This window comes from Argopecten irradians, chromosome 5, assembly GCF_041381155.1.
Source record: "Argopecten irradians isolate NY chromosome 5, Ai_NY, whole genome shotgun sequence".
In the NCBI taxonomy this organism is placed as follows: domain Eukaryota; kingdom Metazoa; phylum Mollusca; class Bivalvia; order Pectinida; family Pectinidae; genus Argopecten; species Argopecten irradians.
The window spans coordinates 49717956-49743444 of NC_091138.1; the positions used below are offsets into that span (position 1 = coordinate 49717956).

The window sequence follows — 25489 nt, forward strand, 5'->3', positions numbered from 1 at the left end:
TTACAAACTTGGAAGAGCGGGCGTCAGCAGGATTGAGTTCAAATGGCTGGTCCTCCGGCACAGTCTGCAGCTCACTTTTGTCTCGCGGCTAAAAGTAAAGGATTTAAACGCCATGTTTACAAACGTATTATATGCAACATGATTACCAACATAGTAGAATCTTCAATACCAACATAATTTTATCATAGTCTATGAATTCACAAGTACAATTTCAATTTTGAATCTAAAATATTTTTACGTCTTAATATTAAAAATGATTATCCAAATTTTAACCATTTTTCATCCCTTCATGCAAAGAGCAAAGGTTTAGGTAGAAAGGACAGATATTTGGGGTAACTTTGTAAGCATTCATAACACAAGACAACTGTACATATAAACAACTATTATGAAATAACAACAGGGACAAACTTTGAGTACTTTCTGAGATAGAGTAATAACACAGATTGTTCACAGATGACTGGCTAGAGGCAAGACAACAGCCATGGATAAACAAGAGATCCCAGAGGGATCTTGGCGCCCACCAAAGAATGATCTATGTCTGACAAAGGAAAGAGGGATCTTTTCTCTGCTTTTCAAACTTTTGCAAACATACTACATATAAAATTTGAGACAGATTCATTCAGTACTTTCTGAGAAATACTGATAACAATCTTTAACTATCAAAATCCAAGATGGCTGCCTGACCGCCATTTTGTTGACCGATCGATCCAAAAACGCATTATGCACAACTAGAGCCCTAGGGGAACCTACATATGAAATTTGAGAAAGATCCCTTCAGTACTTTGTGAGAAATAGTGATAACAATCTTTAACTATCAAAATCCAAGATTGCTGCCTGACCACCATTTTGTTGATCGATCGATCCAAAAACGCATTATGCACAACTAGAGCCTTAGGGGAATCTACATATGAAATTTGAGAAAGATCACTTTGTGAGATATAGCAATAACAATTTTTAACTACCAAAATCCAAGATGGCTGCCTGGTGGCCATCTTTTTGACCGATTGGTCCCAAAACGCAATATGCTTAACTAGTGCCCTAGGGGAACCTACATATGAAATTTGAGAAAGATCCCTTCAGTACTTTCTAAGAAATAGCGATAACAAACTTTAAGTATCAAAATCCAAGATGGCTGCCTGGCGGCCATCTTGTTGACCAATTGGTCCCAAAATGCAATATGCACAACTAGGGCCCTAGGGGAACCTACCTATCAAATGTGAGACAGATCCCTTCAGTACTTTCTGAGAAATAGCGATAACAAGAATTGTTAATGGACGGATGGACGAGGGACGGACGGAAGGACGGACCACGGACCAGGGACAAAAAAGCCATTTGAATAGCCCACCATCTGATGATGGTGGGCTAAAAACTTAAAGTTAAACAAGCAGCCCACCATCTGATGACGATAATGAGCTAGAAATGGCCTGTAAATGAAGAAATATAACATTTGTAATTACTTATTTATTTACATGTTTACTGACTGTGTGCAGAAGGAATCAGGCAGTGTTCTGTATAGAGTAGGTGTTATTTACTGAGGAGGGCTTAGACAGCAGTCGTTTTATGGTTCAGTATAGAGTAGGTGTTACTTACTGAGGAGGGCTTAGACAGCAGTCGTTTTATGGTTCTGTATAGAGTAGGTGTTACTTACTGAGGAGGGCTTAGACAGCAGTCGTTTTATGGTTCAGTATAGAGTAGGTGTTACTTACTGAGGAGGGCTGAGACAGCAATCGTTTTATGGTTCTGTATAGAGTAGGTGTTACTTACTGAGGAGGGCTGAGACAGCAGTCGTTTTATGGTTCTGTATAGAGTAGGTGTTACTTACTGAGGAGGGCTGAGACAGCAGTCTTTTTATGGTTCTGTATAGAGTAGATGTTACTTACTGAGGAGGGCTGAGACAGCAGTCGTTTTATGGTTCTGTATAGAGTAGATGTTATTTACTGAGGAGGGCTGAGACAGCAGTCGTTTTATGGTTCTGTATAGAGTAGGTGTTACTTACTTAGGAGGGCTTAGACAGCAGTCGTTTTATGGTTCAGTATAGAGTAGATGTACGTTACTTACTGAGGAGGGCTTAGACAGCAGTCGTTTTATGGTTCTGTATAGAGTAGGTGTTACTTACTGAGGAGGGCTTAGACAGCAGTCGTTTTATGGTTCTGTATAGAGTATGTGTTACTTACTGAGGAGGGCTTAGACAGCAGTCGTTTTATGGTTCTGTATAGAGTAGGTGTTACTTACTGAGGAGGGCTTAGACAGCAGCCGTTTTATGGTTCTGTATAGAGTATGTGTTACTTACTGAGGAGGGCTTAGACAGCAGTCGTTTTATGGTTCTGTATAGAGTAGGTGTTACTTACTGGGGAGGGCTTAGACAGTAGTCGTTTTATGTTTCTGTATAGAGTAGGTGTTACTTACTGAGGAGGGCTTAGACAGCAGTCGTTTTTTAGTTCGGTAAAGAGTAGGTGTTACTTACTGAGGAGGACTTAGACAGCAGTCGTTTTATGGTTTTGTATAGAGTAGGTGTTACTTACTGAGGAGGACCTAGACAGCAGTCGTTTTATGGTTTTGTATAGAGAAGGTGTTACTTACTGAGGAGGGCTTAGACAGCAGTCGTTTTATGGTTCTGTATAGAGTAGGTGTTACTTACTGAGGAGGGCTTAGACAGCAGTCGTTTTATGGTTCTGTATAGAGTAGGTGTTACTTACTGAGGAGGACTTAGACAGCAGTCGTTTTATGGTTCAGTATAGAGTAGGTGTTACTTACTGAGGAGGACTTAGACAGCAGTCGTTTTATGGTTCTGTATAGAGTAGGTGTTACTTACTGAGGAGGGCTTAGACAGCAGTCCTTTTATGGTTCTGTATAGAGTAGATGTTACTTACTGAGGAGGGCTGAGACAGCAGTCGTTTTATGGTTCTGTATAGAGTAGATGTTACTTACTGAGGAGGGCTGAGACAGCAGTCGTTTTATGGTTCTGTATAGAGTAGGTGTTACTTACTGAGGAGGGCTTAGACAGCAGTCGTTTTATGGTTCAATATAGAGTAGATGTACGTTACTTACTGAGGAGGGCTTAGACAGCAGTCGTTTTATGGTTCTGTATAGAGTAGGTGTTACTTACTGAGGAGGGCTTAGACAGCAGTCGTTTTATGGTTCTGTATAGAGTAGGTGTTACTTACTGAGGAGGGCTTAGACAGCAGTCGTTTTATGGTTCTGTATAGAGTAGGTGTTACTTACTGAGGAGGGCTGAGACAGCAGTCGTTTTATGGTTCTGTATAGAGTAGGTGTTACTTACTGAGGAGGGCTTAGACAGCAGTCGTTTTATGGTTCTGTATAGAGTAGGTGTTACTTACTGAGGAGGGCTGAGACAGCAGTCTTTTTATGGTTCTGTATAGAGTAGATGTTACTTACTGAGGAGGGCTGAGACAGCAGTCGTTTTTTAGTTCTGTATAGAGTAGGTGTTACTTACTGAGGAGGGCTTAGACAGCAGTCGTTTTATGGTTCAGTATAGAGTAGATGTACGTTACTTACTGAGGAGGGCTTAGACAGCAGTCGTTTTATGGTTCTGTATAGAGTAGGTGTTACTTACTGAGGAGGGCTTAGACAGCAGTCGTTTTATGGTTCTGTATAGAGTATGTGTTACTTACTGAGGAGGGCTTAGACAGCAGTCGTTTTATGGTTCTGTATAGAGTAGGTGTTACTTACTGAGGAGGGCTTAGACAGCAGTCGTTTTATGGTTCTGTATAGAGTAGGTGTTACTTACTGAGGAGGGCTTAGACAGCAGTCGTTTTATGGTTCTGTATAGAGTAGGTGTTACTTACTGAGGAGGGCTTAGACAGCAGTCGTTTTTTAGTTCGGTATAGAGTAGGTGTTACTTACTGAGGAGGACTTAGACAGCAGTCGTTTTATGGTTTTGTATAGAGTAGGTGTTACTTACTGAGGAGGACCTAGACAGCAGTCGTTTTATGGTTTTGTATAGAGAAGGTGTTACTTACTGAGGAGGGCTTAGACAGCAGCCGTTTTATGGTTCTGTATAGAGTAGGTGTTACTTACTGAGGAGGGCTTAGACAGCAGTCGTTTTTTAGTTCAGTATAGAGTAAGTGTTACTTACTGGGGAGGGCTTAGACAGCAGTCGTTTTATGGTTCTGTATAGAGTAGGTGTTACTTACTGAGGAGGACTTAGACAGCAGTTGTTTTATGGTTCGTATAGAGTAGGTGTTACTTACTGAGGAGGACTTAGACAGCAGCGTTTTATGGTTTGTATAGAGTAGGTGTTACTTACTGAGGAGGCTAGACAGTGTTATGGTTCTAGAGTGTGTTACTTACTGAGGAGGACTTAGACAGCTTTATGTTCGTTTTATGGTTCGTATAGAGTAGGTGTTACTTACTGAGGAGGGCTTAGACAGCAGTCGTTTTATGAGTTCTGTATGAGAGTAGGTGTTACTTACTGAGGAGGGACTTTGAGACCAGCAGTCGTTTTATGGTTCGTATAGAGTAGGTGTTACTTACTGAGGAGGGCTTAGACAGCAGTCGTTTTATGGTTCTGTATAGAGTAGGTGTTACTTACTGAGGAGGGCTTAGACAGCAGTCGTTTTATGGTTCTGTATAGAGTAGGTGTTACTTACTGAGGAGGGCTTAGACAGCAGTCGTTTTATGGTTCTGTATAGAGTAGGTGTTACTTACTGAGGAGGGCTTAGACAGCAGTCGTTTTATGGTTCTGTATAGAGTAGGTGTTACTTACTGAGGAGGGCTGAGACAGCAGTCGTTTTATGGTTCTGTATAGAGTAGGTGTTACTTACTGAGGAGGGCTGAGACAGCAGTCGTTTTATGGTTCTGTATAGAGTAGGTGTTACTTACTGAGGAGGGCTTAGACAGCAGTCGTTTTATGGTTCTGTATAGAGTAGGTGTTACTTACTGAGGAGGGCTTAGACAGCAGTCGTTTTATGGTTCTGTATAGAGTAGGTGTTACTTACTGAGGAGGGCTTAGACAGCAGTCGTTTTATGGTTCTGTATAGAGTAGGTGTTACTTACTGAGGAGGGCTTAGACAGCAGTCGTTTTATGGTTCTGGTATAGAGTATGTGTTACTTACTGAGGAGGGCTTAGACAGCAGTCGTTTTATGGTTCTGTATAGAGTAGGTGTTACTTACTGAGGAGGGCTTAGACAGCAGTCGTTTTATGGTTCTGTATAGAGTAGGTGTTACTTACTGAGGAGGGCTTAGACAGCAGTCGTTTTATGGTTCTGTATAGAGTAGGTGTTACTTACTGAGGAGGGCTTAGACAGCAGTCGTTTTATGGTTCTGTATAGAGTAGGTGTTACTTACTGAGGAGGGCTTAGACAGCAGTCGTTTTATGGTTCTGTATAGAGTAGGTGTTACTTACTGAGGAGGGCTTAGACAGCAGTCGTTTTATGGTTCTGTATAGAGTAGGTGTTACTTACTGAGGAGGGCTTAGACAGCAGTCGTTTTTATGGTTCTGTATAGAGTAGGTGTTACTTACTGAGGAGGACTTAGACAGCAGTCGTTTTATGGTTCTGTATAGAGTAGGTGTTACTTACTGAGGAGGGCTTAGACAGCAGTCGTTTTATGGTTTTGTATAGAGTAGGTGTTACTTACTGAGGAGGGCTTAGACAGCAGTCGTTTTATGGTTCTGTATAGAGTAGGTGTTACTTACTGAGGAGGGCTTAGACAGCAGTCGTTTTATGGTTCTGTATAGAGTAGGTGTTACTTACTGAGGAGGGCTTAGACAGCAGTCGTTTTATGGTTCTGTATAGAGTAGGTGTTACTTACTGAGGAGGGCTTAGACAGCAGTCGTTTTATGGTTCTGTATAGAGTAGGTGTTACTTACTGAGGAGGGCTTAGACAGCAGTCGTTTTATGGTTCTGTATAGAGTAGGTGTTACTTACTGAGGAGGGCTTAGACAGCAGTCGTTTTATGGTTCTGTATAGAGTAGGTGTTACTTACTGAGGAGGGCTTAGACAGCAGTCGTTTTTTTAGTTCTGTATAGAGTAGGTGTTACTTACTGAGGAGGGCTTAGACAGCAGTCGTTTTATGGTTCTGTATAGAGTAGGTGTTACTTACTGAGGAGGGCTTAGACAGCAGTCGTTTTATGGTTTTGTATAGAGTAGGTGTTACTTACTGAGGAGGACTTAGACAGCAGTCGTTTTATGGTTCTGTATAGAGTAGGTGTTACTTACTGAGGAGGGCTTAGACAGCAGTCGTTTTATGGTTCTGTATAGAGTAGGTGTTACTTACTGAGGAGGGCTTAGACAGCAGTCGTTTTATGGTTCTGTATAGAGTAGGTGTTACTTACTGAGGAGGGCTTAGACAGCAGTCGTTTTATGGTTCTGTATAGAGTAGGTGTTACTTACTGAGGAGGGCTTAGACAGCAGTCGTTTTATGGTTCTGTATAGAGTAGGTGTTACTTACTGAGGAGGGCTTAGACAGCAGTCGTTTTATGGTTCTGTATAGAGTAGGTGTTACTTACTGAGGAGGGCTTAGACAGCAGTCGTTTTATGGTTTTGTATAGAGTAGGTGTTACTTACTGAGGAGGGCTTAGACAGCAGTCGTTTTATGGTTCTGTATAGAGTAGGTGTTACTTACTGAGGAGGGCTTAGACAGCAGTCGTTTTATGGTTCTGTATAGAGTAGGTGTTACTTACTGAGGAGGGCTTAGACAGCAGTCGTTTTATGGTTCTGTATAGAGTAGGTGTTACTTACTGAGGAGGGCTTAGACAGCAGTCGTTTTATGGTTCTGTATAGAGTAGGTGTTACTTACTGAGGAGGGCTTAGACAGCAGTCGTTTTATGGTTCTGTATAGAGTAGGTGTTACTTACTGAGGAGGGCTTAGACAGCAGTCGTTTTATGGTTCTGTATAGAGTAGGTGTTACTTACTGAGGAGGGCTTAGACAGCAGTCGTTTTATGGTTCTGTATAGAGTAGGTGTTACTTACTGAGGAGGGCTTAGACAGCAGTCGTTTTATGGTTCTGTATAGAGTAGGTGTTACTTACTGAGGAGGGCTTAGACAGCAGTCGTTTTATGGTTCTGTATAGAGTAGGTGTTACTTACTGAGGAGGGCTTAGACAGCAGTCGTTTTATGGTTTTGTATAGAGTATGTGTTACTTACTGAGGAGGGCTTAGACAGCAGTCGTTTTATGGTTCAGTATAGAGTAGGTGTTACTTACTTGAGGAGGGCTTAGACAGCAGTCGTTTTATGGTTCTGTATAGAGTAGGTGTTACTTACTGAGGAGGGCTTAGACAGCAGTCGTTTTATGGTTCTGTATAGAGTAGGTGTTACTTACTGAGGAGGGCTTAGACAGCAGTCGTTTTATGGTTCTGTATAGAGTAGGTGTTACTTACTGAGGAGGACTTAGACAGCAGTCGTTTTATGGTTCTGTATAGAGTAGGTGTTACTTACTGAGGAGGGCTTAGACAGCAGTCGTTTTATGGTTCTGTATAGAGTAGGTGTTACTTACTGAGGAGGGCTTAGACAGCAGTCGTTTTATGGTTCTGTATAGAGTAGGTGTTACTTACTGAGGAGGGCTAGACAGCAGTCGTTTTTATGGTTCTGTATAGAGTAGGTGTTACTTACTGAGGAGGGCTTAGACAGCAGTCGTTTTATGGTTCTGTATAGAGTAGGTGTTACTTACTGAGGAGGGCTTAGACAGCAGTCGTTTTATGGTTCTGTATAGAGTAGGTGTTACTTACTGAGGAGGGCTTAGACAGCAGTCGTTTTATGGTTCTGTATAGAGTAGAGTGTTACTTACTGAGGAGGGCTTAGACAGCAGTCGTTTTATGGTTCTGTATAGAGTAGGTGTTACTTACTGAGGAGGGCTTAGACAGCAGTCGTTTTATGGTTCTGTATAGAGTAGGTGTTACTTACTGAGGAGGGCTTAGACAGCAGCAGTCGTTTTATGGTTCTGTATAGAGTAGGTGTTACTTACTGAGGAGGGCTTAGAGACAGCAGTCGTTTTATGGTTCTGTATAGAGTAGGTGTTACTTACTGAGGAGGGCTTAGACAGCAGTCGTTTTATGGTTCTGTATAGAGTAGGTGTTACTTACTGAGGAGGGACTTAGACAGCAGTCGTTTTATGGTTTGTATAGAGTAGGTGTTACTTACTGAGGAGGGCTTAGACAGCAGTCGTTTTATGGTTCTGTATAGAGTAGGTGTTACTTACTGAGGAGGGCTTAGACAGCAGTCGTTTTATGGTTCTGTATAGAGTAGGTGTTACTTACTGAGGAGGGCTTAGACAGCAGTCGTTTTATGGTTCTGTATAGAGTAGGTGTTACTTACTGAGGAGGGCTTAGACAGCAGTCGTTTTATGGTTCTGTATAGAGTAGGTGTTACTTACTGAGGAGGGCTTAGACAGCAGTCGTTTTATGGTTCTGTATAGAGTAGGTGTTACTTACTGAGGAGGGCTTAGACAGCAGCCGTTTTATGGTTCTGTATAGAGTAGGTGTTACTTACTGAGGAGGACTTAGACAGCAGTCGTTTTATGGTTCTGTATAGAGTAGGTGTTACTTACTGAGGAGGGCTTAGACAGCAGTCGTTTTATGGTTCTGTATAGAGTAGGTGTTACTTACTGAGGAGGACTTAGACAGCAGTCGTTTTTTAGTTCTGTATAGAGTAGGTGTTACTTACTGAGGACTTAGACAGCAGTCGTTTTATGGTTCGGTATAGAGTAGGTGTTACTTACTGAGGAGGGCTTAGACAGCAGTCGTTTTATGGTTTTGTATAGAGTAGGTGTTACTTACTGAGGAGGGCTTAGACAGCTCTTCCGATATATGGTTCTGTATAGAGTAGGTGTTACTTACTGAGGAGGGCTTAGACAGCAGTCGTTTTATGGTTCTGTATAGAGTAGGTGTTACTTACTGAGGAGGGCTTAGACAGCAGTCGTTTTATGGTTCTGTATAGAGTAGGTGTTACTTACTGAGGAGGGCTTAGACAGCAGTCGTTTTATGGTTCTGTATAGAGTAGGTGTTACTTACTGAGGAGGGCTTAGACAGCAGTCGTTTTATGGTTCTGTATAGAGTAGGTGTTACTTACTGAGGAGGGCTAGACAGCAGTCGTTTTATGGTTCTGTATAGAGTAGGTGTTACTTACTGAGGAGGGCTTAGACAGCAGTCGTTTTATGGTTCTGTATAGAGTAGGTGTTACTTACTGAGGAGGGCTTAGACAGCAGTCGTTTTATGGTTCTGTATAGAGTAGGTGTTACTTACTGAGGAGGGCTTAGACAGCAGTCGTTTTATGGTTCTGTATAGAGTAGGTGTTACTTACTGAGGAGGGCTTAGACAGCAGTCGTTTTATGGTTCTGTATAGAGTAGTGTGTTACTTACTGAGGAGGGCTTAGACAGCAGTCGTTTTATGGTTCTGTATAGAGTAGGTGTTACTTACTGAGGAGGGCTTAGACAGCAGTCGTTTTATGGTTCTGTATAGAGTAGGTGTTACTTACTGAGGAGGGCTTAGACAGCAGTCGTTTTATGGTTCTGTATAGAGTAGGTGTTACTTACTGAGGAGGGCTTAGACAGCAGTCGTTTTATGGTTTTGTATAGAGTAGGTGTTACTTACTGAGGAGGGCTTAGACAGCAGTCGTTTTATGGTTCTGTATAGAGTAGGTGTTACTTACTGAGGAGGACTTAGACAGCAGTCGTTTTATGGTTCTGTATAGAGTAGGTGTTACTTACTGAGGAGGGCTTAGACAGCAGTCGTTTTATGGTTCTGTATAGAGTAGGTGTTACTTACTGAGGAGGCTTAGACAGCAGCCGTTTTATGGTTCTGTATAGAGTAGGTGTTACTTACTGAGGAGGACTTAGACAGCAGCCGTTTTATGGTTCTGTATAGAGTAGGTGTTACTTACTGAGGAGGACTTAGACAGCAGTCGTTTTATGGTTCAGTATAGAGTAGGTGTTACTTACTGAGGAGGGCTTAGACAGCAGTCGTTTTATGGTTCTGTATAGAGTAGGTGTTACTTACTGAGGAGGGCTTAGACAGCAGTCGTTTTATGGTTCTGTATAGAGTAGGTGTTACTTACTGAGGAGGGCTTAGACAGCAGTCGTTTTATGGTTCTGTATAGAGTAGGTGTTACTTACTGAGGAGGCTTAGACAGCAGTCGTTTTATGGTTCTGTATAGAGTAGGTGTTACTTACTGAGGAGGGCTTAGACAGCAGTCGTTTTATGGTTCTGTATAGAGTAGGTGTTACTTACTGAGGAGGGCTTAGACAGCAGTCGTTTTATGGTTCTGTATAGAGTAGGTGTTACTTACTGAGGAGGGCTTAGACAGCAGTCGTTTTATGGTTCTGTATAGAGTAGGTGTTACTTACTGAGGAGGGCTTAGACAGCAGTCGTTTTATGGTTCTGTATAGAGTAGGTGTTACTTACTGAGGAGGGCTTAGACAGCAGTTCTGTATAGAGTAGGTGTTACTTACTGAGGAGGGCTTAGACAGCAGTCGTTTTATGGTTCTGTATAGAGTAGGTGTTACTTACTGAGGAGGGCTTAGACAGCAGTCGTTTTATGGTTCTGTATAGAGTAGGTGTTACTTACTGAGGAGGGCTTAGACAGCAGTCGTTTTATGGTTCTGTATAGAGTAGGTGTTACTTTACTGAGGAGGGCTTAGACAGCAGTCGTTTTATGGTTCTGTATAGAGTAGGTGTTACTTACTGAGGAGGGCTTAGACAGCAGTCGTTTTATGGTTCAGTATAGAGTAGATGTACGTTACTTACTGAGGAGGGCTTAGACAGCAGTCGTTTTATGGTTCTGTATAGAGTAGGTGTTACTTACTGAGGAGGGCTTAGACAGCAGTCGTTTTATGGTTCTGTATAGAGTAGGTGTTACTTACTGAGGAGGGCTTAGACAGCAGTCGTTTTTATGGTTCTGTATAGAGTAGGTGTTACTTACTGAGGAGGGCTTAGACAGCAGCCGTTTTATGGTTCTGTATAGAGTAGGTGTTACTTACTGAGGAGGACTTAGACAGCAGTCGTTTTATGGTTCTGTATAGAGTAGGTGTTACTTACTGAGGAGGACTTAGACAGCAGTCGTTTTATGGTTCAGTATAGAGTAGGTGTTACTTACTGAGGAGGGCTTAGACAGCAGTCGTTTTTTAATGGTTCAGGTGTTGTATAGAGTAGGTGTTACTTACTGAGGAGGGCTTAGACAGCAGTCGTTTTATGGTTCTGTATAGAGTAGATGTTACTTACTGAGGAGGGCTGAGACAGCAGTCGTTTTATGGTTCTGTATAGAGTAGGTGTTACTTACTGAGGAGGGCTTAGACAGCAGTCGTTTTATGGTTCTGTATAGAGTAGGTGTTACTTACTGAGGAGGGCTTAGACAGCAGTCGTTTTATGGTTCTGTATAGAGTAGGTGTTACTTACTGAGGAGGGCTTAGACAGCAGCAGTCGTTTTATGGTTCTGTATAGAGTAGGTGTTACTTACTGAGGAGGGCTTAGACAGCAGTCGTTTTATGGTTCTGTATAGAGTAGGTGTTACTTACTGAGGAGGGCTTAGACAGCAGTCGTTTTATGGTTCTGTATAGAGTAGGTGTTACTTACTGAGGAGGACTTAGACAGCAGTCGTTTTATGGTTTTGTATAGAGTAGGTGTTACTTACTGAGGAGGGCCTAGACAGCAGTCGTTTTATGGTTCTGTATAGAGTAGGTGTTACTTACTGAGGAGGGCTTAGACAGCAGTCGTTTTATGGTTCTGTATAGAGTAGGTGTTACTTACTGAGGAGGGCTTAGACAGCAGTCGTTTTATGGTTCTGTATAGAGAGTAGGTGTTACTTACTGAGGAGGCTTAGACAGCAGTCGTTTTATGGTTCTGTATAGAGTAGGTGTTACTTACTGAGGAGGGCTTAGACAGCAGTCGTTTTATGGTTCTGTATAGAGTAGGTGTTACTTACTGAGGAGGGCTTAGACAGCAGTCGTTTTATGGTTCTGTATAGAGTAGGTGTTACTTACTGAGGAGGGCTTAGACAGCAGGCGTTTTATGGTTCTGTATAGAGTAGGTGTTACTTACTGAGGAGGGCTTAGACAGCAGTCGTTTTATGGTTCTGTATAGAGTAGGTGTTACTTACTGAGGAGGGCTTAGACAGCAGTCGTTTTTTAGTTCTGTATAGAGTAGGTGTTACTTACTGAGGAGGACTTAGACAGCAGTCGTTTTATGGTTTTGTATAGAGTAGGTGTTACTTACTGAGGAGGGCTTAGACAGCAGCCGTTTTATGGTTCTGTATAGAGTAGGTGTTACTTACTGAGGAGGGCTTAGACAGCACCGTTTTATGGTTCTGTATAGAGTAGGTGTTACTTACTGAGGAGGGCTTAGACAGCAGTCGTTTTATGGTTCTGTATAGAGTAGGTGTTACTTACTGAGGAGGGCTTAGACAGCAGTCGTTTTATGGTTCTGTATAGAGTAGGTGTTACTTACTGAGGAGGGCTTAGACAGCAGTCGTTTTATGGTTCTGTATAGAGTAGGTGTTACTTACTGAGGAGGGCTTAGACAGCAGTCGTTTTATGGTTCTGTATAGAGTAGGTGTTACTTACTGAGGAGGGCTTAGACAGCAGTCGTTTTATGGTTCTGTATAGAGTAGGTGTTACTTACTGAGGAGGGCTTAGACAGCAGTCGTTTTATGGTTCTGTATAGAGTAGGTGTTACTTACTGAGGAGGGCTTAGACAGCAGTCGTTTTATGGTTCTGTATAGAGTAGGTGTTACTTACTGAGGAGGGCTTAGACAGCAGTCGTTTTATGGTTCTGTATAGAGTAGGTGTTACTTACTGAGGAGGGCTTAGACAGCAGTCGTTTTATGGTTCTGTATAGAGTAGGTGTTACTTACTGAGGAGGGCTTAGACAGCAGTCGTTTTATGGTTCTGTATAGAGTAGGTGTTACTTACTGAGGAGGGCTTAGACAGCAGTCGTTTTATGGTTCTGTATAGAGTAGGTACTTACTGAGAGGACTAGACAGCAGTGTTTTAGAGTAGGTGTTACTTACTGAGGAGGGCTTAGACAGCAGTCGTTTTTATGGTTCTGTATAGAGTAGGTGTTACTTACTGAGGAGGGCTTAGACAGCAGTCGTTTTATGGTTTTGTATAGAGTAGGTGTTACTTACTGAGGAGGGCTTAGACAGCAGTCGTTTTATGGTTTTGTATATAGTAGGTGTTACTTACTGAGGAGGGCTTAGACAGCAGTCGTTTTATGGTTCTGTATAGAGTAGGTGTTACTTACTGAGGAGGACTTAGACAGCAGTCGTTTTTTATGGTTTTGTATAGAGTAGGTGTTACTTACTGAGGAGGGCTTAGACAGCAGCCGTTTTATGGTTCTGTATAGAGTAGGTGTTACTTACTGAGGAGGACTTAGACAGCAGCCGTTTTATGGTTCTGTATAGAGTAGGTGTTATAAACTGAGGAGGGCTTAGACAGCAGTCATTTTATGGTTCTGTATAGAGTAGGTGTTACTTACTGAGGAGGGCTTAGACAGCAGTCGTTTTATGGTTCTGTATAGAGTAGGTGTTACTTACTGAGGAGGGCTTAGACAGCAGTCGTTTTATGGTTCTGTATAGAGTAGGTGTTACTTACTGAGGAGGGCTTAGACAGCAGTCATTTTATGGTTCAGTATAGAGTAGGTGTTACTTACTGAGGAGGACTTAGACAGCAGTCCTTTTATGGTTCTGTATAGAGTATGTGTTACTTACTGAGGAGGGCTGAGACTTTTTAGTTCTGTATAGAGTAGGTGTTACTTACTGAGGAGGGCTTAGACAGCAGTCGTTTTATGGTTCTGTATAGAGTAGGTGTTACTTACTGAGGAGGGCTTAGACAGCAGTCGTTTTATGGTTCTGTATAGAGTAGGTGTTACTTACTGAGGAGGGCTTAGACAGCAGTCGTTTTATGGTTCTGTATAGAGTAGGTGTTACTTACTGAGGAGGGCTTAGACAGCAGTCGTTTTATGGTTCTGTATAGAGTAGGTGTTACTTACTGAGGAGGGCTTAGACAGCAGTCGTTTTATGGTTCTGTATAGAGTAGGTGTTACTTACTGAGGAGGGCTTAGACAGCAGTCGTTTTATGGTTCTGTATAGAGTAGGTGTTACTTACTGAGGAGGGCTTAGACAGCAGTCGTTTTTATGGTTCTGTATAGAGTAGGTGTTACTTACTGAGGAGGGCTTAGACAGCAGTCGTTTTATGGTTCTGTATAGAGTAGGTGTTACTTACTGAGGAGGGCTTAGACAGCAGTCGTTTTATGGTTCAGTATAGAGTAGGTGTTACTTACTGAGGAGGGCTTAGACAGCAGTCGTTTTATGGTTTTGTATAGAGTAGATGTGTTACTTACTGAGGAGGGCTTAGACAGCAGTCGTTTTATGGTTCTGTATAGAGTAGGTGTTACTTACTGAGGAGGGCTTAGACAGCAGTCGTTTTATGGTTCTGTATAGAGTAGGTGTTACTTACTGAGGAGGGCTTAGACAGCAGTCGTTTTATGGTTCTGTATAGAGTAGGTGTTACTTACTGAGGAGGGCTTAGACAGCAGTCGTTTTATGGTTCTGTATAGAGTAGGTGTTACTTACTGAGGAGGACTTAGACAGCAGTCCTTTTATGGTTCTGTATAGAGTAGGTGTTACTTACTGAGGAGGGCTTAGACAGCAGTCGTTTTATGGTTCTGTATAGAGTAGGTGTTACTTACTGAGGAGGGCTTAGACAGCAGTCGTTTTATGGTTCTGTATAGAGTAGGTGTTACTTACTGAGGAGGGCTTAGACAGCAGTCGTTTTATGGTTCTGTATAGAGAGTAGGTGTTACTTACTGAGGAGGGCTTAGACAGCAGTCGTTTTATGGTTCTGTATAGAGTAGGTGTTACTTACTGAGGAGGGCTTAGACAGCAGTCGTTTTTATGGTTCTGTATAGAGTAGGTGTTACTTACTGAGGAGGGCTTAGACAGCAGCCGTTTTATGGTTCTGTATAGAGTAGGTGTTACTTACTGAGGAGGACTTAGACAGCAGTCGTTTTATGGTTCTGTATAGAGTAGGTGTTACTTACTGAGGAGGGCTTAGACAGCAGTCGTTTTATGGTTCTGTATAGAGTAGGTGTTACTTACTGAGGAGGGCTTAGACAGCAGTCGTTTTATGGTTCTGTATAGAGTAGGTGTTACCTTACTGAGGAGGGCTTAGACAGCAGTCGTTTTATGGTTCTGTATAGAGTAGGTGTTACTTACTGAGGAGGGCTTAGACAGCAGTCGTTTTATGGTTCTGTATAGAGTAGGTGTTACTTACTGAGGAGGGCTTAGACAGCAGTCGTTTTATGGTTCTGTATAGAGTAGGTGTTACTTACTGAGGAGGGCTTAGACAGCAGTCGTTTTATGGTTCTGTATAGAGTAGGTGTTACTTACTGAGGAGGGCTTAGACAGCAGTCGTTTTATGGTTCTGTATAGAGTAGGTGTTACTTACTGAGGAGGGCTTAGACAGCAGTCGTTTTTATGGTTCTGTATAGAGTAGGTGTTACTTACTGAGGAGGGCTTAGACAGCAGTCGTTTTATGGTTCTGTATAGAGTAGGTGTTACTTACTGAGGAGGGCTTAGACAGCAGTCGTTTTATGGTTCTGTATAGAGTAGGTGTTACTTACTGAGGAGGGCTTAGACAGCAGTCGTTTTATGGTTCTGTATAGAGTAGGTGTTACTTACTGAGGAGGGCTTAGACAGCAGTCGTTTTATGGTTCTGTATAGAGTAGGTGTTACTTACTGAGGAGGGCTTAGACAGCAGTCGTTTTATGGTTCTGTATAGAGTAGGTGTTACTTACTGAGGAGGGCTTAGACAGCAGTCGTTTTATGGTTCTGTATAGAGTAGGTGTTACTTACTGAGGAGGGCTTAGACAGCAGTCGTTTTATGGTTCTGTATAGAGTAGGTGTTACTTACTGAGGAGGGCTTAGACAGCAGTCGTTTTATGGTTCTGTATAGAGTAGGTGTTACTTACTGAGGAGGGCTTAGACAGCAGTCGTTTTATGGTTTTGTATAGAGTAGGTGTTACTTACTGAGGAGGGCTTAGACAGCAGTCGTTTTATGGTTCTGTATAGAGTAGGTGTTACTTACTGAGGAGGACTTAGACAGCAGTCGTTTTATGGTTTTGTATAGAGTAGGTGTTACTTACTGAGGAGGGCTTAGACAGCAGTCGTTTTATGGTTCTGTATAGAGTAGTGTGTTACTTACTGAGGAGGGCTTAGACAGCAGTCGTTTTATGGTTCTGTATAGAGTAGGTGTTACTTACTGAGGAGGGCTTAGACAGCAGTCGTTTTATGGTTCTGTATAGAGTAGGTGTTACTTACTGAGGAGGGCTTAGACAGCAGTCGTTTTATGGTTCTGTATAGAGTAGGTGTTACTTACTGAGGAGGGCTTAGACAGCAGTCGTTTTATGGTTCTGTATAGAGTAGGTGTTACTTACTGAGGAGGGCTTAGACAGCAGTCGTTTTATGGTTCTGTATAGAGTAGGTGTTACTTACTGAGGAGGGCTTAGACAGCAGTCGTTTTATGGTTCTGTATAGAGTAGGTGTTACTTACTGAGGAGGGCTTAGACAGCAGTCGTTTTATGGTTCTGTATAGAGTAGGTGTTACTTACTGAGGAGGGCTTAGACAGCAGTCGTTTTATGGTTCTGTATAGAGTAGGTGTTACTTACTGAGGAGGCTTAGACAGCAGTCGTTTTATGGTTCTGTATAGAGTAGGTGTTACTTACTGAGGAGGGCTTAGACAGCAGTCGTTTTATGGTTCTGTATAGAGTAGGTGTTACTTACTGAGGAGGGCTTAGACAGCAGTCGTTTTATGGTTCTGTATAGAGTAGGTGTTACTTACTGAGGAGGGCTTAGACAGCAGTCGTTTTATGGTTCTGTATAGAGTAGGTGTTACTTACTGAGGAGGGCTTAGACAGCAGTCGTTTTATGGTTCTGTATAGAGTAGGTGTTACTTACTGAGGAGGGCTTAGACAGCAGTCGTTTTATGGTTCTGTATAGAGTAGGTGTTACTTACTGAGGAGGGCTTAGACAGCAGTCGTTTTATGGTTCTGTATAGAGTAGGTGTTACTTACTGAGGAGGGCTTAGACAGCAGTCGTTTTATGGTTCTGTATAGAGTAGGTGTTACTTACTGAGGAGGGCTTAGACAGCAGTCGTTTTATGGTTCTGTATAGAGTAGGTGTTACTTACTGAGGAGGGCTTAGACAGCAGTCGTTTTTATGGTTCTGTATAGAGTAGGTGTTACTTACTGAGGAGGGCTTAGACAGCAGTCGTTTTATGGTTCTGTATAGAGTAGGTGTTACTTACTGAGGAGGACCTAGACAGCAGTCGTTTTATGGTTTTGTATAGAGTAGGTGTTACTTACTGAGGAGGGCTTAGACAGCAGTCGTTTTATGGTTCTGTATAGAGTTAGGTGTTACTTACTGAGGAGGGCTTAGACAGCAGTCGTTTTATGGTTCTGTATAGAGTAGGTGTTACTTACTGAGGAGGACTTAGACAGCAGTCGTTTTATGGTTCTGTATAGAGAGATCTCCATGCTATGTTGCAACACACATTACATGCCAAACTCAGCTCCTAATGGTTATGCACATTAAATTGAAATCAAACAAAGAAGATAATTAAGATATTTACATACCTTGTAAACTTGTCATCAATCCATATGAACCTTTGATTATAATATATCCTAAGAATTGACACAAAGTTTCATCTCTTTGTAAATGCCTCCATCACTGTTAAAGATCTTGTGATGTCATGACCCTATAATACCAGCACCCAATCAAAGCCAAATTGGATTTGTCATGTGATCATGCTAGGCTTCTCTGTGATTTTTATAAATTTTTTTTTTTTTTTATTCACATAGAAGAAAAAAAAAAACCAAATTTAGCATTAACAAGAGATCCCAGAGGGATCTTGGCGCCCTCCAAAGAATTATCTTGTCTACAACAGAAAGATGGATCTTATCTGCTTTTCAAACTTTTTACTACATTACTATATATATTGAGAAAGATCCTTTCAGTATTCAAATCTATCCCAAAATTGACCGATTGGTCCCAAAATGCAATATGCACAACTAGGGCCCTAGGGGAACCTACATATGAAATTTGAGAAAGATCCCTTCAGTACTTTCTGAGAAATAGCGGTAACAAACTTTAACTATCAAAATCCAAGATGGCCGCCAGTCGGCCATCTTGTTGACCGATTGGTCCCAAAATGCAATATGCACAACTAGGGCCCTAGGGGAACCTACATATAAAATTTGAGAAAGATCCCTTCAGTACTTTCTGAGAAATAGCGGTAACAAACTTTAACTATCAAAATCCAAGATGGCCGCCAGTCGGTCGGCCATCTTGTTGACTGATTGGTCCCAAAATGCAATATGCACAACTAGGCCCTAGGGAACCTACATATGAAATTTGCAGAAAGATCCCTTCAGTACTTTCTGAGAAATAGCGGTAACAAACTTTAACTATCAAAATCCAAGATGGCCGCCAGTCGGCCATCTTGTTGACCGATTGGTCCCAAAATGCAATATGCACAACTAGGCCCTAGGGGAACCTACATGTATGAAATTTGAGAAAGATCCCTTAAGTACTTTCTGAGAAATAGCGGTAACAAACTTTAACTATCAAAATCCAAGATGGCCGCCAGTCGGCCATCTTGTTGACCAATTGGTCCCAAAATGCAATATGCACAACTAGGGCCCTAGGGGAACCTACATGTGAAATTTGAGAAAGATCCCTTTAGTACTTTCTGAGAAATAGCGGTAACAAACTTTAACTATCAAAATCCAAGATGGCCGCCAGTCGGCCATCTTGTTGACCGATTGGTCCCAAAATGCAATATGCACAACTAGGGCCCTAGGGGAAACCTACATATGAAATTTGAGAAAGATCCCTTAATACTTTCTGAGAAATAGCGGTAACAAACTTTAACTATCAAAATCCAAGATGGCCGCCAGTCGGCCATCTTGTTGACCGATTGGTCCCAAAATGCAATATGCACAACTAGGCCCTAGGGAAACCTACATATGAAATTTGAGAAAGATCCCTTAAGTACTTTCTGAGAAATAGCGGTAACAAACTTTAACTATCAAAATCCAAGATGGCCGCCAGTCGGCCATCTTGTTGACCGATTGGTCCCAAAATGCAATATGCACAACTAGGCCCCTAGGGAAACCTACATATGAAATTTGAGAAAGATCCCTCCTTTAAGTAACAACTTTAACTGAAATCCAATATGGCGCCAGTCAGCCACTTGTTGAAACTGGTCCAAAATGCAATATGCAAAACTAGGCCCTAGATGAAACCTACATAATTTGAGAAGATCCTATCTTTTGAGAAATACGTGACGACGGTAACAAACTTTAACTATCAAAATCCAAGATGGCCGCCAGTCGGCCATCTGTTGACCGATTGGTCCCAAAATGCAATATGCACAACTAGGGCCCTAGGGGAACCTACATGTAAAATTTGAGAAAGATCCCTTTAGTTATTTCTGAGAAATAGCGGACCGATTGATCCCTGCAATATGCACAACTAGGGCCCTAGGGGAACCTGCATGTGAAATTTGAGAAAGGACGGACGGACGGACTGACGGAAGGACGGACGGACGGAAGGACGGACGGACGGACGGACGACGGACGGACGGACGACGGACCACGGACGAAAGGCGATTTGAATAGCCCACCATCTGATGATGGTGGGCTAAAAATCAAGATAAGATAAGATAAGTTTATTTCTGGTTCAGGACTTATATGTAAAGTCCTCTATACCAGACTCAGACAAAATATAGAGTTTACAGTTAATACATTTTTATCCGGTAATAATAATAAATTAATGATGTATAAAGGCTTTGTAGTTGTATAAGAGTTCTTGTTCATTCCAATGTTTGTCTAATGCATTTTTGAAGGAGTTTATATTTGGTGCCATCACTACATTCTCTGGTAGATCGTTCCATATCTTAGTAGCTCTTAGTGAAAAAAAGTTTCTCCTAATCTCATAGTTAGATCTTGTATGGAATAGCTTCCTCCTATGCCCCCTGCTGCTCTCGCGGTCCATTGCATCTTTCCATAGAGTCATATACTCCATCAAAAATTTTGAAGAGTTCAATCATGTCACCTCCTATTCTTCTATATGCCAATGTTGGTAAATTCAGTTTCTCTAGCCTTTGACTGTATGCTAGATGTGACATTCCTGGTAGACATTTTGTCGCTCTTCTTTGGACACTTTCTATCATTTCTATATGCTTCTGTAGGTAAGGCGCCCATACGGGGCAAGCATAGTCCAAATGAGACCGAACTAAGCATTTATATAGCGGAATAAATGATTTGATGTCTAAAAACTGAAAAGTTCTTCTCAAAAGTCCAAACATGGAATTGGCTTTTTTTACTTTCTCTGATATATGGCTGTCGAAGCTTAACGTGGAATCTACAACTACTCCTATATTTTTTCTTTGTCGATATGTTGCAGTGTTTTTCCATTGAGCTGGTGTTGTATAATTTCCTCACATTGGTTTCTTGTTCTCTGTTTGTGTATCCTCATGTGTTTGCATTTATCTGGGTGCATTTTTAGAAGCCACGTTTCACTCCATTTCGACATTGTATCTAAATCACTTTGCAGATCTAAAGCATCATCTTTGCCACGGACAGCCTTGAATATTTTAGTATCATCTGCAAATAAGTATACGTCTGACTGCACTATGTCTGGAAGATCATTAACAAATATCACAAATAATAAGGGTCCAAGAACCGATCCTTGTGGAATTCCTGATGTTACGCTTGTCCATTTGGAATTTTTGCCATTCACTGTTACCATTCGATGTCTTCCTTTCAAAAAAGATGAAATCCAAGTTTTCATCTGCTGGTTGAAATTATATGAGTTTAATTTATTCAGTAAACGGTTGTGCGGAACTGTATCAAAAGCTTTCTGATAATCCATGTATATACTATAAGACTCTTTCATATGTGGATATGAAGGATAGGGATATTCTACCCGAGGGTCACAAAATGTAGTAAAACCCGAGGCTTGCCGAGGGTTTTGCAACATTTTGTGATCCCGAGGGTAGAATATCCCTATCCTTCATATCCACTTATGAAAGAGTATTTTTCTTTCATACCACGACGTTTTACTGCAATTTTACAACTATAATATCCCGCCATTTTGAAATAAATTTGAAGAAATCCACGACTGGATCAATTTCCATACATGAAAAATTACGTGATATTTTCAACACAAATTCCGTTGCTTGCATCTTTTATAGTAAAACCAGTCAATTTTGTGAAAAAAATGTTAAAATTTTACCGAGGAAATAGAGATTTTGTTGACGCCGTGACGTCACGAGACTTTATTGCATGGGTAGCCATGCAATAAAGCCTCAGGCGACATGAGTGTATTGCCCTAGACCAGCCAGTATTACACGTGTAGGTATGAAAGAAAATCGACTACTTCATCTTTATCTAAAGCAGTTGTCCATTTATCCAGAACTTCTAGAAGTTGTAATGTTGTTGATCTACCTGATAAGAAACCGTATTGTTTGTTGGAGAAGTACTTGTTTTTCCTCATAAATGTTACTATATGATCCCTTATTAGAGTTTCTAGTGTTTTACAAACAACTGACGTGAGACTTACAGGCCTATAGTTTCTCGGTTCACACTTATCTCCTTTTTTGAAAATGGCACACACTCGAGCCCTTTTCCAATCATCCGGGAGAGTTCCTGTTGAAATTGATTGGTTGAATAACTTCGTTATTGGATATGATATTGTATCAGAGGTGCTTTTCAGGAACATCGGGTGGAGTTCGTCTAGTCCGGGGGATTTGTCCGGTTTGAGATTTTTAAGGATCTTTGATACAGCTTCTTGTTCTATATTCATTTGTGACATCTCTTCGGCGACTTCTCTTATGTACAGATGAGGAGTCGTGTCCGATTCCTATATGAATACACTGCTAAAAAACCGACATAACACTTCTGCTTTTCCCTTATTTGATGTAACTTTAGTTGAAGTTCAAGGTATGTTTTTAAAGCATAATTAATATATAACCAGTTACTTCAATTTAGTTCATGAACATATAATTTATGTTCATGAATAGTTCATGAATTAAAAATAAGTTCATGAACAATCTACTGATGTTCATGAAAACCATATTTAAATATTATGTTCATGAACTATTCATGAATAGTTCATGAAACTTCATGGACACTTCATGAACCAATGTTCATGAAATGGTTCATGAACTTTGTATGAAAAATTTAATGAACAATTCATGAACATTTACAGAAAGTTCATGAACATCAATTTGCAGGGGCAAGTTTGTTGTGGGGGGTATAATTAACAGAAGGACAACCTGATTCCAGTACCACCCCTGCTCCTTAACTTTGTTGTGGGGGGTATAATTAACAGAAGGACAACCTGATTCCAGTACCACCCCGGCTCCTTAACTTTGTTGCGGGGGGTATAATTAACAGAAGGACAACCTGATTCCAGTACCACCCCGGCTCCTTAACTTTGTTGTGGGGGGTATAATTAACAGAAGGACAACCTGATTCCAGTACCACCCCGGCTCCTTAACTTTGTTGTGGGGGGTATAATTAACAGAAGGACAACCTGATTCCAGTACCACCCCCGCTCCTTAACTTTGTTGTGGGGGGTATAATTAACAGAAGAAAAACCTGATTCCAGTACCACCCCTACTCTTTTACTTTGTTGTGGGGGGTATAATTAACAGAAGGACAACCTGATTCCAGTACCACCCCCGCTCCTTAACTTTGTTGTGGGGGGTATAATTAACAGAAGAAAAACCTGATTCCAGTACCACCCCGGCTCCTTAACTTTGTTGTGGGGGGTATAATAAACAGAAGGACAACCTGATTCCAGTACCACCCCGGCTCCTTAACTTTGTTGTGGGGGGTATAATTAACAGAAGGACAACCTGATTCCAGTACCACCCCCGCTCCTTAACTTTGTTGTGGGGGGTATAATTAACAGAAGGACAACCTGATTCCAGTACCACCCCCGCTCCTTAACTTTGTTGTGGGGGGTATAATTAACAGAAGAAAAACCTGATTCCAGTACCACCCCGGCTCCATAACTTTGTTGTGGGGGGTATAATTAACAGAAGGACAACCTGATTCCAGTACCACCCCGGCTCCTTAACTTTGTTGTGGGGGGTATAATTAACAGAAGGACAACCTGATTCCAGTACCACCCCGGCTCCTTAACTTTGTTGTGGGGGGTATAATTAACAGAAGGACAACCTGATTCCAGTACCACCCCTACTCTTTTACTTTGTTGTGGGGGGTATAATTAACAGAAGGACAACCTGATTCCAGTACCACCCCGGCTCCTTAACTTTGTTGTGGAGGGTATAATTAACAGAAGGACAAACTGATTCCAGTACCACCCCGGCTCCTTAACTTTGTTGTGGGGGGTATAATTAACAGAAGGACAACCTGATTCCAGTACCACCCCTACTCTTTTACTTTGTTGTGGGGGTATAATTAACAGAAGGACAACCTGATTCCAGTACCACCCCGGCTCCTTAACTTTGTTGTGGGGGGTATAATTAACAGAAGGACAAACTGATTCCAGTACCACCCCGGCTCCTTAACTTTGTTGTGGGGCGTATAATTAACAGAAGGACAACCTGATTCCAGTACCACCCCCGCTCCTTAACTTTGTTGTGGGGGGTATAATTAACAGAAGAAAAACCTGATTCCAGTACCACCCATGCTCCTTAACTTTGTTGTGGGGGTATAATTAACAGAAGAAAAACCTGATTCCAGTACCACCCCTGCTCCTTAACTTTGTTGTGGAGGGTATAATTAACAGAAGAAAAACCTGATTCCAGTACCACCCCTACTCTTTTACTTTGTTGTGGGGGTATAATTAACAGAAGGACAACCTGATTCCAGTACCACCCCGGCTCCTTAACTTTGTTGTGGGGGGTATAATTAACAGAAGGACAACCTGATTCCAGTACCACCCCCGCTCCTTAACTTTGTTGTGGGGGGTATAATTAACAGAAGGAACTTGACAGAACACTGACATTTTGCCCCCAAAAGAGAAACCTTCGATATAATCACTAAGGCTTTACGTAATTAGTGTTTGTCTATCCTGAATTTTGTTTTATGACATCACCTCATGAAGATTGTGGGGAACATGTCTGTGGTGTACATATGCTGGCTATTAAAAAGGGCTACATCCAAAATAAAGGGCTATGTATATATATGTCATGATGGTTTTTTTTGTTTCTATTTTTTGTTAAAAATGGGATCAATTATTGCCCCAAAAATACTCTACAAAATACACATGTGCTGCTAAATAAACACTTACTTTTGATCTCTTTCTTGGCCTTTGTGATGTCGCCCATCCATCGTTTCACTTCCGGTTTGTTGGTTTTGTCTACATGTGATGGCTGTGGGTGAGAAATTTCCTTGTATTATATTTGTGTCACATTTTACTGATGTTTTTAAGGAGACCACTCCCGGATTCATCAGAACATTATTTACACCATATCAGGTTTACATTAGCTGTGTACAACATTATTTATACCATATAAGGTTTACATTAGCTGTATGCAACATTATTTATACCATATAAGGTTTACATTAGCTGTGTACAACATTATTTATACCATATTAGGTTTACATTAGCTGTGTGCAACATTATTTATACCATATTAGGTTTACATTAGCTTTGTACAACATTATTTATACCATATTAGGTTTACATTAGCTGTGTACAACATTATCTATATCATATCAGGTTTACATTAGCTGTGTACAACATTATTTATACCATATATAAGGTTAACATTAGCTGTGTACAACATTATTTATACCATATTAGGTTTACATTAGCTGTGTACAACATTATTTATACCATGTAAGGTCAACATTAGCTGTGTACAACATTATTTATACCATATAAGGTTTACATTAGCTGTGTACAACATTATTTATACCATATTAGGTTTACATTAGCTGTGTACAACATTATTTATACCATATTAGGTTTACATTAGTTGTGTACAACATTATTTATACCATATTAGGTTTACATTAGCTGTGTACAACATTATCTATACCATATAAGGTTAACATTAGCTGTGTACAACATTATTTACACCATATAAGGTTTACATTGTCTGTGTACAACATTATTTATACCATATAAGGTTTACATTAGCTGTGTACAACATTATTTACACCATATCAGGTTTACATTAGCTGTGTACAACATTATTTATACCATATAAGGTTAACATTAGCTGTGTACAACATTATTTATACCATATTAGGTTTACATTAGCTGTGTACAACATTATTTATACCATGTAAGGTCAACATTAGCTGTGTACAACATTATTTATACCATATAAGGTTTACATTAGCTGTGTACAACATTATTTATACCATATTAGGTTTACATTAGCTGTGTACAACATTATTTATACCATATTAGGTTTACATTAGCTGTGTACAACATTATTTATACCATGTAAGGTCAACATTAGCTGTGTACAACATTATTTATACCATATCAGG

At 41.0% G+C, this 25489-nt stretch overlaps 1 protein-coding gene across 1 annotated transcript in view; it reads right to left on the bottom strand.

The window, feature by feature from the left end:
• LOC138324474 (protein FAM13A-like) overlaps nucleotides 1–25489 on the bottom strand; it is a 223752-nt gene that overhangs the window by 41553 nt on the left and 156710 nt on the right. Inside the window, 3 exon segments of the mRNA XM_069269538.1 lie at nucleotides 5–88; nucleotides 21573–21658; nucleotides 24276–24357. Coding sequence (XP_069125639.1) covers nucleotides 5–88; nucleotides 21573–21658; nucleotides 24276–24357 — 252 coding nt within the window.